Source organism: Bos javanicus, chromosome 9, assembly GCF_032452875.1.
Source record: "Bos javanicus breed banteng chromosome 9, ARS-OSU_banteng_1.0, whole genome shotgun sequence".
NCBI classification, from domain to species: domain Eukaryota; kingdom Metazoa; phylum Chordata; class Mammalia; order Artiodactyla; family Bovidae; genus Bos; species Bos javanicus.
In genome coordinates, this window is record NC_083876.1 from 40587571 (window position 1) to 40602196 (window position 14626).

Genomic DNA, 14626 nt, shown 5'->3' on the forward strand with positions numbered 1-14626 from the left:
CCTAAAGAAGGTAATCCAAAAAAATACCCAATACACGGCCCACCTTCAAGGAGCCAATTTTACAAAACAATTTCATTACCAATGTTAAAAAAAAAAAAAAAAAGAGCATATGAAATGATGCACAAAATGACCAGTTCTTAGAGCTATGCAAATCTAATCTACAACAAGGGCTGATCTCACCAAGTCTAAATGGCCATCATCAATAAATATTTGAAGAATGCTGGTGGAAAGGGCCTGGAGAAAAGCACAGCCTCCTAAGGTAATGGTGAGATCAAACTGGTAAGAACAGTTATGCAGGAAACAAGAAAGAAAATAAGAGCAACCTGTAATCCAGCAGTCCCACGCCTAAGGGAATATCCGAAGAAAACCAGAATTTGAGAAAGGAACATCCATCCGAAGCTACTCTGCGTCACCAATTACAGCAGCAAAGACCTGGAGGCAAAGTGTCCATCGAGAATGAACGACCAGGAGACAGCTGTCCAGGTCCACAACGTACATGGCTCACCCACTAAATAGGATAAAAAAACAAACCAGGTGCCGCATCCTACATGGGCACAGTTAACTAAAAAAAAAAAAAATACATATCACATGGTATCTCTTACACATGGAACCTAAAATATAACCAAGAAAACAACCGACCGAGAGAAACAGTTACCAAGTAGAAAATAAAATGATCACTAAGAAAGGAGAACAATGTGGGGAAGGAGTAAATTAGAGAAACACATAGAAATCATTATATACAAAATGAGGAAGGAAATTATATATACATGAGGGAGTTTGTATTAACATAGAAACTATTACATTTAAAATGTGGAATCAACCTGGTATACGAAGGGAGGTCAACTCAACATTCTGTAAGAACCTCTATGGAAAATAACTTGAAGATCAATAGTTATATATATGTAAATATAAAAGTTTCTGTAGACATCTGACATTATACAACATTGTCACGCCCCAAAACACTAAACACTGAATTTTTTTAAAAAGATGCGACAAGACACGAGTTTTGGGGTGTTGCTTTTGGTATGCTGCTGCTGCTACTGCTAAGTTGCTTCAGTCGTGTCCAACTCTGTGCGACCCCACAGACAGCAGCCCATCAGGCTCCCCCGTCCCTGGGATTCTCCAGGCAAGAACCCTGGAGTGGGTTGCCATTTCCTTCTCCAATGCATTGGGGAAGGAAATGGCTTTTGGTATATATCAGTCTAATTTCCAACCCCAAACCAAAATGTCTATTGAGGCTCTGGTTGCCAGAGTTGGGCTTGGGGAAATGCTGCCACCTTGTGGACGTTGCCCACAACACCAACTACAACCTGTTAAGGAGAAGGGAATGGCTGGCTACCCACTCCAGTATTCTTGCCTGGGGAATTTTATGCACAGAGGAACTGGAGAAATCCAGTCCATGGGTTGCAAAGAGTCGGACTCATCTGAGCAACTAACACACACCACAGGAAACTGCGTGTCCTGGTGACTGGGACAGTAAAGAATCTGCTGGAAATGCAGGAGGCCTGGGTTCCACACCCGGGTCAAGGTAGATCCCCTGAAGAAGGAAATGGCTACCCACTCCAATATTCCTGCCTGGAGAATCCCATGGACAGAGGATCCTTGTGGGCTACATTCCACGGGGTGACCAAGAGTCAGACACAACTGAGCGACGAACACTTTCACTTTAAGGGACTAACAGTCCCAGTGATGGCTGGGCTGTAAGGTATCAGTCCTCAAAAACCCTCCTAGGTAAGTATTCTAAAAACTTTTCCTTACAAAGGGCTGAATTTCATCAAGGCAATATCAAGAGGTAGAAACTACTTACACTATTTTTTTTAAAAAAGCACATGAAATGATGCACAAAAATCACATTTATTAGAGACATGGAAATAAAAATTACAATAAGGGATCACATTGCAGTGTCAAAATGGCCATCAACAAAATGTCCACAAACAATAAATGCAAGAGAGGGGGTGAAGAAAAGGGCCTGTGGTAGATAAACTTAACAGGCACCAGAGATAACAACAGGGAACTGTCTTTAAAAAGTAAAAACAGAGCTACCATTGACGTCACAGCCCCATCCTAACAGCACATTTGGAAACAACCAGATTTCTATAAGAAGCATGCACCAAACGTGCACCACAGCAGCACCTGCAACCGCTGCTGGCTGGAAGCAACCAAAACGTCCAAGGACAGATGAACGCTAAAGAAGAAGGGGTATGTGTCCATGGTGGCATAATATTCAGTCATGAAAAATAATATGCATGGCTGAGTTCCTTCACTGTACACCTGAAACTGTCACAAATTGTTAATCAGCCATATCCCAATACAAAATGCTTTGGGGGTTAAAAAACTAAATAAATAAATTTTATTTAAATAAAGAAAATAAAAATAAAATTAGATGTTCTGTTCGAATGCTTAAAAAAAAAGAATGAGAATGAGACAATGTCTACTGCAGCAACAGACGTGAACCCAGGTCTAATGTGCTGAGTGATATCAGTGGTGTCATCAAAAAGGACCTCCTGGAGAGCAAGGGAGGTCTACACCACATTCTGTAATAACCCTGAAAAAAAGCCAAAGAGGAAGAGATACCCATAGAGCTGGAAAAGATTCTCTGCTGCTGCTGCCACTAAGTCGCTTCAGTCGTGTCCGACTCTGTGTGACCCCATAGACGGCAGCCCACCAGGCTCCTCTGTCCCTGGGATTCTCCAGGCAAGAACACTGGAGTGGGTTGCCATTTCTTTCTCCAATGCAGGAAAGTGAAAAGTGAAAGTGAAGTCGCTCTGTCGTACCCGACTCTTAGCCACTCCATGGACTGCAGCCTACCAGGCTCCTCCGTCCATGGGAGTTCCCAGGCAAGAGTACTGGAGTGGGGTGCCGTTGCCTTCTCCAAGATTCTCTACACAAGTAAAAACATTAGTAAAAATAATAAATTTAAAAAATTAAATTAATAAAAAATCAAATATTGAGACACAGCTTATGAGTGTTTGTGCTAGTACATTCCACACGAACTCACACTCAAGAACACCACTCCCACTCGTCTCTGCTTTCTGTAGTAATTAGTTGGGCATAAAGGAATCCTGCCTCCTTGTGGGCTTTTTCCCAAACAGCAACTTTAAAATCAACGCTCATGGGCACACAACGTTCACAGACAACATGTGCAAATGACACCCACTGTCACTAAATGTCCTGAAGAAGGTAATCCAAAAAATTCAACACATGGCCCACTTTCAAGGAGCCAATTTCAACCATCAATTTTATTAACACTTTGTTTAAAAAAAAAATTTAATTTGCCAGTTTTTAGGGCCATGCAAATCCATACCATGATGAGGGCTCAGCTCATTCCAATCTGAATGGGCATCATCAAGTCTTCGAAGAATACTGGTGGAGAGGGCCTGGACAAAAGCAGAGCCTGTAAGGCGATGGTGAGATGACACTGGTAAAATCCTGACACAGAACAGTATGCAGGTGCCTTTAAAGGAAAACAAGAGCAACCTGTGATCCAGCAGCCCACACCAAGGGAATATCTGGAAAAAAATAGAATTCAAAAAGGAACATATATCGAAAGCTGCACTGCACCACCAGTTACAGCAGCAAAGACCTGCAGGCAAAGTGTCCATCGAGAATGAACGCACAGACAGACAGCGGTGTAGGTCCACAATGGCACACGACTCACCCACTAAACAGAACGAAAAAATACAACTACAGCAACCTACAGGTTGAAACTCCAATAATCTGGCCACCTGACATGAAGAACTGACTCAATGGAAAAGACCCTGATGCTGGGAAAGATTGAGGGCAGGAGGAGAAGGGGACGACAGAGGATGAGATGGTTGGATGGCATCACCGACTCAATGGACATGGGTTTGAGCAAGCTCCGGGAGTTGGTGATGGACAGGGAAGCCTGGCGTGCTGCGGTCCGTGAGGTCACAAAGAGTCGGACACAACTGAGTGACTGAACTGAACACAGAAGTAGTTCTAACCATACTCAGAGAGCTAACTCAAAAAAAAGACATATCACGTGATATCACTCAAAGGTGGATTCTGAAAATTAACCAAGAAAAACAACTGACCAAAGAGAAAATAAAATCATCATTAAAAAAGTGGAAACATATGGGGAATGGGTAAACTGGGAAGTTGGTTTAACAAATAAAAACCATAACATGTAAAATACATAAGGATGTTTAGATTAACAAATAAAAATTATTACATATAAAATATATAATCAACAAGGACCTAGGTATACCAAGGGAGATCAACCCAGCATTCTGTGATAACCTCTATGGCAAATAATTTGAAGATCAACAGATACATGTGTATGTGTAAATATAACAGTTTTGTACACATCCAGCTTTGCACATCACTGTTACACCCAATAAAACCTAAACATTGAATTAGAAAAGAAAGAAGTGACAAGACACAAATTTTGGAGTGTTGCTTCTGGCATATTTCGGTCTAATTGCCAACCCCAAATCATGTCTGCTCAGGCTGTTTGCCACAGAACCGAGTGGTGGTTTGGAAAATGCTGCCGCCTTGTGGCCATATTCCGCAACAGCAACTTGAAAAATGTTACGGAAAAGGGAATGCTACACAATCCAGTGTTCTTACCTGGAGAATTCCATGGACAGTGAAGCCTGGTGGGTTTGAGTCAAAGGGTCACAAAGAGTCGGACACAAATGAGCAACTAACATACCCACACAGGAAAATGGGTTTCCCTGGTGTCTCAAACTGTAAAGGAATGGGCCTGCAAGGCGGGAGAGCCGGTTTCCATACCTGGGTCAGGAAGATCCCATGGAGAAGGGGAAGTGCTACACACTCCAATATTCTAGCCTGGAGAATTCCATGGACAGAGGAGCCTGGAGGGCTACGTTACATGGGATTACAGAGAATCGAACACAACTAAGCGACTAACACTTTCACTTTACGAGAACTAACACTCACAAGGATGACTGGACTTAAGGTACGAGTCCTCAAAAACTATCTAGGGTAAGTATTCTAAAAATTATATATATATTTCTAGAAGGGCTGTATTTCATAAGACAATATCACAAGGTAGATACTACTCACATGATTTTTTTAAAAAGCGCATGAAATGATGCACAAAGTCACAAATTATTAGAGACATGGAAATCAAAACTACAATGAGGAATCACAGTCAAAACTACCCTCATCAAAATGTCCACAATGAATGCCAGATTAGGGGTGGAGAAAATGTCAGCGGCATATAGATGGTAACAGCCACGAGACAGAACAATAGGGAACTGTCTTTAAAAGGTTGGTGTATGGCAAAAACCATCACAGTATTGGAAAGTAACTATCCTCCCATTAAAATAAATTAATTTTTTTAAAAAGGTAAACACAGAGCTACCATAGATTTGAGAGTCCGATCCTAACAGGATATTGGAACAGAACCAGATTTCTAAAAGAAACTGGCACCCAAATGTGCACTACAGCAGCACTTACAGTAGCCAAAATAATAGTAGTTAATAATAACTAAATTAATTTAAAAACCAGTAAGTAATGAGACACAAGACTAGGGGTGTTTGTGCTGACACGTTCCACACTAATTTACACCCAGAAACACCATGCCCACCATGGCTCTGCTTTCTGGTAACCAGTTGGGCATGAAGAAATCCTGCCGCACTGTGGCTGTTTTCCAAAATAGCAAGTTTAAAATCAATGCTTATTGGGCATGCAATATTCACAAGAATTGCAGGGTTGTAAATGATAGCCTTCTGTCAATGAATGTCCTGAAGTAGGTAATCCGGAAAAATTCAACACCTGGTTGACTTTCAGGGAGCCAACTACAAGTCAATTTTATTATCACCATTTAGTTAAAGAAAAGAACACATGAAATGGTGCACAAATTCCCCTCTTCTTAGAGGCATGCAAATCAGAAGTACAGTGAGGCCTCACAATGCCAGAGCCCGAATGGCCATCATCAGTAAGTCTTCAAGGAATCCACAGTGGAGAAGGCCTGGAGAAAAGGAAAGCCTCCTAAGACGCAAGTGGGATGAAACTGGCTGCACTCCCTTTAGAGAACAGCGTGTGGTGCTTTTAAAGGAAAACCAGAGCTACCTACATGATCCACAGCCCCACGCCTATGAGAAAATCCAGGGAAAACCAGAATTCAAAACGGAACATGCATCCAAATCTGCACTGCACCACCAGTTACAAGGCCAAAGACCTGGGGCCAACAAAGTTCCCACAGAGAGATGAATGAATTCAGAAGAAGTGGCATATGTCCACAATGCAACGAGACTCAGCCACGAAACAGAAGGAGATAATACCAACTGCAGGAACCCACATGGACCTAGTTCTAAGCATACTGAGAGATGTTACTCAGAAAAAACAGATATCATATATCACTTAGAGGGAAAATGTAAAAATTAATACCAAGAAACCAACTGACCAAAGACAGACGGACTCACAACAGTCAAAAATAAAATTATCATTACACAAGAGGAAAGATGTTGGGAAGGAATAAATGAGGAAATTGGGATTAACGAATAAAAACTATTACATACAAAATACATAATCAACAAGGACTTGAGTATACCAAGAAAAGTCTACTCAACATTCTGTAATAATCTCTATGACATAAGAATTTGAAGATCAAGTGATATATGTATATGTGTAAATGTAAAAGATTCTATACACACAGAACACCGTATATCACTGTTACTCAAAGAAAAACTATACATAACACTAGGGAAAAATAGGAAGCAACAAGATCCAAGCTTTGGGGTGTTGCTTCTGGCACAATCCAGTCCAATATACAACCTTAAACCACGACTTCCACTGAGGCTGTTTGCTAAAGGAGGCAGAGTTGGGCTTCGAAGAAATGCTGCCGCCTTGTGGCCGTTTGACGCAAAAACAACTTGAAAACTGTTGCTCAGGGGACAATATTCAAAAGGACCGCTGGGCTGCAAGATACCTGTCCTCAAAATTTTCAGTAAGTATTCTAAAAGAAATCTTTACAAAGGGCAAAGTGTCATCAAGACAATATGAAAAGGCAAGTACTACTGACACTATTTTTTTTTAAATCACATGAAATGATGCACAAAGTCACAAATTATTAGAGACATGCAAATCAGAAGGGATCACCTTCTGGTGTTCAGAATGGCCATCATCAAAATGTCTACAAACAATAAACGCTAGAGTAGGGGTGGAGAAAAGGGGATCCTCTTACATTGCTAAGTAAGTGTTAGTCACTCAGTTGTACCTGACTCTTTGTGACCCTATGGACTGCAGCCCGCCAGGCTCCTCTGTCCACGGGATTCTCCAGGAGTGTATGAATGATAACGGTACAATACAGAACTATGAAACTGTAAAAACAGAGATACCATATATATTTCATCAGTCCCACTCCTAACAGGATATTCATAGACAACCAGAATTCTTAAAACAAACAAACAAAAAACTTGCACCCAAATGTACCCTACAGTACTACTTCCAATAGCCAAGACCTTGAAGCAAGAGACATGTCCAAGGACAGACGAATGCATTAAGAAAGAGTGGTACATGTCCACAATGGCGTAGTACTCAGTCATGAAAAAGAAAGAATGAGCCAATTCCTATTGCAGCAACATGCATGAAAGTAGTTGTCACCATACTGAGTGATGTAAGTCAGAAAAAAAAAAAAAAGACAAACATCACATATTGGTGGGATCTGAACATTGACGCCCAAGAACCAACAGACAAAAGAGAAAGAGAGTCTCCAAATTAGAATACAAAATTATGGTTACCAGAAGGGAAAGGTGAGGGAAGGTATCAATTGGGAGGTTGGGATTAACAAATCCACAATAATACATATAAAACAGGTAATCAACAAGGACCCACTGTATAGCAAGGGAGTTCTACTCAACACCCTGTTGCTACCTATTTGAGTAAAGAATCTGTATGTTGAACTAAAAAAGATTCTGTACACCTATAATAAACACAACATATTAAATCAACTTTACTGCAGTAAAACATAAAAATTAAAGTGAATTTCAAAAAAGAAGTAGTGAGATCCACTGTACCTGAGTGTGATGAGAAAAACACTATTTTGAGTTGTTTCTAGGCATTTTTCAGTATTCTTCCCTGCTCATACCAACAGTGTGGACATTTAGATAAACCAGTGAGCTGAGGAGTCCTACCATAAATTCCTGGTTTGCTTTTCCCAGAGCACCTTTTAAAATAGCCACTTAGAGGTAAGCCCCCCAATAAGTTAGTGACCTCCACTCCAACCACCTTAAATGTACTAATGCGTCTGCTACCCTGCTTTCTATCTCCTGTCTGCATGTGACCTGAGACAGAGGACAGCCCTTCCCCTGGTTCATACTGCTTCCCTGGCCTACACTTCTGAGACACATAACTAAGAGACAACAGTCTAAACGTGGTAACATTCTAAGCCAATATTGTTAAGGGATAAACATAGCTGTGGAATACGTATCCAGTGGATGAGTACTCCATAAGGAGAAGCTACTGTTACACACAACATGGATGAACATCAAAGACATGACGCCAAGCAAAAGACACGAGACTCAAGACAGTGTGCACAATTCTATTCACACAGAATTCTTTAATGGGCGTATCTAATCTAACATTTAAAAAACAGAATATTAATTGCCAGGAAGGAAGGGACAGGTGACCAGATATGGACACAAGGGAATTTTCTGTGACAACACAGGGGTGTGGTTACACATGTATGCTCCTGTCCAAATTCTGTAGCTTAGATTTGCATGTTCAATTTATGTACATTTTAAAGAAAAAGAACCATATAAAATAATATGTGGTGGGTGGAAGTGGAACAAGCTATAGGTAATAGAGGATGACAGAATGTTGGTTATTTTGGAGCTGGGTGATGGCTAGATGGGAGTTTATTATTCTGTTTATTATTCTACTTTGTATTTTCTTGAAATTTCCATAATAAAGCTGAAAACAAAAAACCAAAGACATTATCCATAAGCCCTACGTTTATCTGATTCATCTGAAATACAATTACTCTGTCAAATTGCTGTGAAAATTTCTAGTCATTTACTCTCAATTTATATACGCAATTTGTTGCCATCCAGTTACACACTCTCTGCGCCTGGTGCCAGTTACCAGCCCACACCATTCAATGTCCTAACCTTTCTTTGCCTCATTTTTTCCTTCACCAAATAATAACAGTAATAGCAACAATATTTGTCTCAGAAGCTTTATGAGGATTAAATAATGAACTATGTAGAGTGTTTTGACCAGTGCCTGGACTATATAACTCTTCCAAGAGTATTAGCTATTATTCTCATTAATACAACCTGCTACCATTACCAGAGATCAAATTGCCAACATCCGCTGGATCATGAAAAAAGCAAGAGAGTTCCAGAAAAACATCTACTTCTGCTTTATTGACTATGCCAAAGCCTTTGACTATGTGGATCACAATAAACTGTGGAAACTTCTGAAAGAGATGGGAATACCAGACCACCTGATCTGCCTCTTGAGAAACCTATATGCAGGTCAGGAAGCCACAAGTTAGAACTGGACATGGAACAACAGATTGGTTCCAAATAGGAAAAGGAGTATGTCAAGGCTGTATATTGTCACCCTGCTTCTTTAACTTCTATGCAGAGTATATCATGAGAAATGCTGGGCTGGAGGAAGCACAAGCTGGAATCAAGATTGCTGGGAGAAATATCAATAACCTCAGATATGCAGATGACACCACCCTATGGCAGAAAGTGAAGAAAAACTAAAAAGCCTCTTGATGAAAGTGAAAGAGGAGAGTGAAAAAGTTGGCTTAAAGCTCAACATTCAGAAAACGAAGATCATGGCATCTGGTCCCATCACTTCATGGGAAATAGATTGGGAAACAGTGGAAACAGTGTCAGACTTTATTTTTGGGGGCTCCAAAATCACTGCAGATGTTGATTTCAGCCATGAAATTAAAAGACGCTTACTCCTTGGAAGGAAAGTTATGACCAACCTAGATAGCATATTCAAAAGAAGAGACATTACTTTGCCAACAAAGGTCCGTCTAGTCAAGGCTATGGTTGTTCCAGTGGTCATGTATGGATGTGAGAGTTGGACTGTGAAGAAAGCTGAGCACCGAAGAATTGGTGCTTTTGAACTGTGGTGTTGGAGAAGACTCTTGAGAGTCCCTTGGACTGCAAGGAGAGCAAACCAGTCCATTCTGAAGGAGATCAGCCCTGGGTATTCTTTTGAAGGAATGATGCTAAAGCTGAAACTCCAGTACTTTGGCCATCTCGTGGGAAGAGTTGACTCATTGGAAAAGATTCTGATGCTGGGAGGGATTGAGGGCAGGAGGAGAAGGGGACGACAGAGGATGAGATGGCTGAATGGCATCACCGACTTGATGGACGTGAGTTTGAGTGAACTCCGGGAGTTGGTGATGGACAGGGAGGCCTGGCATGCTGCGATTCATGGGGTCACACAGAGTTGGACACGACTGAGCAACTGAACTGACTGACCATTTTTTAAAATTCCTTGGATCTACTTAGTTGCCAGTAACTAAATGGCAACTTAAGGGATGCAGAGTTTCCTTTCCTCAGAATGGGAGCCACTGAAGTTTCTGAGCAGAAAAGCCCTATAATATGAATTTTGCTTTAGAAAGAACATTCACATATCAGCCAGTCCTCAGGCATGCTCGGCTTAATGGGCTGAAATTGATGTATTTTAAACATAGTATGTGGGAGAAGGCAATGGCAACCCACTCCAGTACTCTTGCCTGGAAAACCCCATGGACGGAGGGACCTGGTGGGCTGCAGTCCATGGGGTCGCTAGGAGTCGGACACGACTGAGTGACTTCACTTTCACTTTTCACTTTCATGCATTGGAGAAGGAAATGGCAACCCACTCCAGTGTTCTTGCCTGGAGAATCCAGGGAAGGGGGAGCCTGGTGGGCTGCCATCTATGGGGTCGCACAGAGTCGGACACGACTGAAGCGACTTAGCAGCAGCAGCAGTAACCTAAAAACGAGTCTGCTTATTCTACGAGTAACTATTTTCATGGCGATTTGACGAAATAAAATAAAATGTGCTGGAAAAGTCAAGTGAAAAGCAAAACAATGTTATACAAACAAATCGACTGTCTTTAAAGAAAATACGTTTTTCCTTCCTTTCAAATCAAGAGAAATTCGTCAGCAAGTACAGCGCACGTAATTAACATCAATCTCAGCAATGCTGTGCCATGATCAAAAACACTCTCCATACCCCTGCCTGTACTGCAACCAGTGAACTGCAGAACTCTTAAGCCTTTCTGAAAGTTGAAAAGAATTCAGTTAACTCGTATAAAGCCCCATTAACAGTTTCTGAGATACCACAAACACCTGTTGCCCGTGTGCTCCGACCGTGGCTCTTTAAGTGGGAATGTTTGCATGCAAAAGCAGCAGTGCCCTGGGTGCGATGACAAGGCGAAGACCGCTCCCACTCCCAACCCCACCCCCAGCCCCGGACACATTCCCCTCTGCGGGGATAAGGGAACTGAGAAAATGGGGGGAGGAAAGGGGGAGAATGCTGTCTCTGTCCCACACCTACTCGGCCACCATCCTCCCGCCGGCGCCCCACGGCGCGGTGTACTCACAGCTCTAGTCTCGTACAGGACCAGCTTCTGAACCGAGCTGATGATGGGGGCAGCAGCCGCGGGCATGGCTAGAGCTAATATGGGGGCCCCCACGGCAGGGCACCAGGCCGCGGCCCAAACTGCCGCAGCCTCTGGGCTGCCCCCAAAAGATTCGAAGAGGAGACGCCTTAGCAGTTGGACGCCAAGTTCAGCCGGGAAAAACACTGCCTGCACGCTAAATTTATAAGGGAATAGCTAATATGGTTCAGGTGTTTCCGGATCCCTACGCCCCACCTCCAGGCAAGCCCCGCCCCAGACGCGCGGGGGCGGGGCTGGAGGATTTACCAAAGAGAGGTGGTGTAGCTTTCCAGAACCTGCGTGCTGCCGGGGGAGGAAGCAAAGAGCGCCATATTTGATGCTGGCAGGAGGAAAAGTGGGAGGGGAAGAGCGTTGCCGGTTTAGTTGAATTTCTCCCTTCTGTGGTCCTTCTTTCTGGAAAAGTGGATAATTTGGGACTGGATTGCTTCTTTTGAAGCGGTTCTCCGAGTTGCGGACAGATTCATTCCCAAGTTGGTCTATTTTCCCTGCCTCCTTCCACTTCTGCCCTTATATTCCTGAAAAGCTGTGTTCTTTCTCTGAGTGTCTGTTTTTCCCTCCCATCTCTTTGTTGTCTATTTTTACCCTTAGGAGAATCAACAGAATTCATATTATCCAGAGGGTGTGTGGTTCAGGTAATTTCTTTTAATCACCTAAAGTTGGAAATTTCCAACTTTGTCACATATTTGTTTGTGCATAAGTTTAACCATTTCTAAATTCTAAAAGTGAATTGCGGAGTGTAACGGTGTAGCAATGGCTTTGGAGTTCTGCGTTAAAAGATTTCTTTCTTTTGATGTACGTGAACATATACAATGCATGTACCCTCCTTGATCATCACTGTCCATATTTGTGAAAAGGAGTGTATTATAATTATGAATACAAAATTTGGTACAAAAGTGGACATTTAATAAAAAGAGAAAATAAGTCAGTAAATCATAGACCCCCATCCGTAGGTCCCGCCCCCCAAGAGGCCTTGCGCTCTTCTCGGCCTTGGGTTCCCTCGGCAACCACTCAACAGATCCCTTGGCAACCGCTCAACAGACCGTCCCGGGAGCCGGCTGCGGCCAACCGGTGGGGTCTGCCGGGGTCTGCTGAGGCCAGGTAAGTAGGGGTCGGAATTCACCGCTCAGATGCATGTTGGTGTCGCATGAATGGAATCCCATCTCCTGCGGGGACGCCAAACCAGTGCCTTTTCTTGCAAAACTAAACTGCTGCTGCTGCTGCTGCTAAGTCGCTTCAGTCATGTCCGACTCTGTGCTACCCCATAGACGGCAGCCCACCAGGCTCCCCCGTCCCTGGGATTCTCCAGGCAAGAACACTGGAGTGGGTTGTCATCTCCTCCAATGCAGGAAAGCGAAAAGTGAAAGTGAAGACGCTCAGTAGTGTCCGACTCCTAGCGACCCTATGGACTGCAGCCCACCAGGCTCCTCCATCCATGGGATTTTCCAGGCAAGGGTACTGGAGTGGGGTGCCATTGCCTTCTCCGAAAACTGAACCGGGATCTCCATAAATCCCGCTTTTTCAACCCACTTCCCTTTTCAGGGGATAATGTCTTCATTCCGCGAATATTTACTGAGCACCTACTGTGAGGTGTTAGATGTACTGGAATGGCAGCTAACCTAGCCTAGGTAGAAGTGCTAGGTTTCCCAGGAGATGGGCCCCCTGTTAATCGCAGAACTCACTGCTAGAGGATTTTCCAACTGGTAAATGTGTTCCCTTCAGTTGCTCAGTTGTGTCTGACTCTTTGCAACCCCATGGATTGCAACACACCAGACTCATGTCCATCGAGTCGGTGATGCCATCCAACCATGTCATCCTCTGTCATCCCCTTCTCCTCCTGCCTTCAATCTTTCCCAGCATCAGGGTCTTTTCCAAGAAGTCAGTTCTTTGCATCAGGTAGCCAAAGTACTGGAGCTTCCATTTCAGCATCAGTCCTTCCAATGAATATTCAGGACTGATTTCCTTTAGGATTGACAGGTATGATCTCCTTGCAGTCCAAGGGACTCAAGAGTCTTCTCCAACCACCACAGTTCAAAAGCATCAATTCTTCAGCGCTCAGCTTTCTTTATAGTCCAACTCTCACATCCATACATGACTACTGGAAAAACCCCTGTCTAGCTCTAACTAGACAGACCTTTGTTGGCAAAGTAATGTCTGCTTTTAATATGCTGTCTAGGTTTGTCATAGCTTTTCTTCCAAGGAGCAAGTGTCTTTTAATTTCATGGCTGCAGTCAGCACCTGCAGTGATTTTGTAGCCCAAAACAATAAAGTCTGTCACTGTTTTGATTGTTTCCCCATCTATTTGCCATGAAGTTATGGGACTGGATTGGGGAAGGCAATGGCACCCCACTCCAGTACTCTTGCCTGGAAAATCTCATGAACGGAGGAGCCTGGTGGGCTGCAGTCCATGGGGTCACTGAGGGTCGGACACGACTGAGCGACTTCACTTTCACTTTTCACTTTCATGCATTGGAGAAGGAAATGGCAACCCACTCCAGTGTTCTTGCCTGGAGAATCCCAGGGACGGGGGAGCCTGGTGGGCTGCCGTCTATGGGGTCGCACAGAGTCGGACACGACTGAAGTGACAGCAGCAGCATGGGACTGGATGCCATGATCTTAATTTTTTGAATGTTGAGTTTTAAGTCAGCTTTTTCACTCTCTTTTTCACCTTCATCAAGAGGCTCTTTAGTTCCTCTTCATTTCTGCATTAGAGTGGTATCATCTGCATATATGAGGTTGTTGATAATCTTGATTCCAGCTTGTGAGTCATTCAGCCAGGCATTCCCATAGTGTGCTCTGCATATAAGTTAAATAAGCAGGGTAACAATATACAGCCTTGACGTACTCCTTTCCCAATTTTGAACCAGTCCATTGTTCCATGTCCTGTTTTAACTGTTGCTTCTTGACCCACATTTGGGTTTCTCAGGAGTGAGGTAAGATGGTCTGGTATTCCCATCTCTTTAAGAATTTTCAACAATTTGTTGTGATCCGCACAGCCAAA

At 43.1% G+C, this 14626-nt stretch overlaps 2 protein-coding genes across 6 annotated transcripts in view; one reads left to right on the top strand and one right to left on the bottom strand.

The window, feature by feature from the left end:
- Positions 1 to 11844, bottom strand: part of FIG4 (FIG4 phosphoinositide 5-phosphatase) — a 172298-nt gene extending 160454 nt beyond the window's left edge. Inside the window, exon 1 of one of the 2 annotated variants that reach the window (XM_061427579.1) lies at positions 11551 to 11844. In XM_061427579.1, the coding sequence (XP_061283563.1) occupies positions 11551 to 11616 (66 nt within the window). In that variant the 5' untranslated portion in view covers positions 11617 to 11844. Of the gene's footprint in view, positions 1 to 3304; positions 3596 to 11550 lie in introns of those variants that run through there. The other variant, XM_061427580.1, reaches the window with a different exon arrangement.
- Positions 11845 to 11909: 65 nt separating this feature from the next.
- Positions 11910 to 14626, top strand: part of AK9 (adenylate kinase 9) — a 116588-nt gene continuing 113871 nt past the window's right edge. The window contains exons 1-2 of one of the 4 annotated variants that reach the window (XM_061427577.1): positions 11910 to 12098; positions 12217 to 12260. Coding sequence is in view for 1 of the 4 variants with exons in the window: in XM_061427575.1 (XP_061283559.1) it covers position 12098 (1 nt within the window). In the remaining 3 variants the exon portion in view is untranslated. Of the gene's footprint in view, positions 12727 to 14626 lie in introns of all 4 variants that reach the window. The other 3 variants (XM_061427575.1, XM_061427578.1, XM_061427576.1) reach the window with 3 other exon arrangements.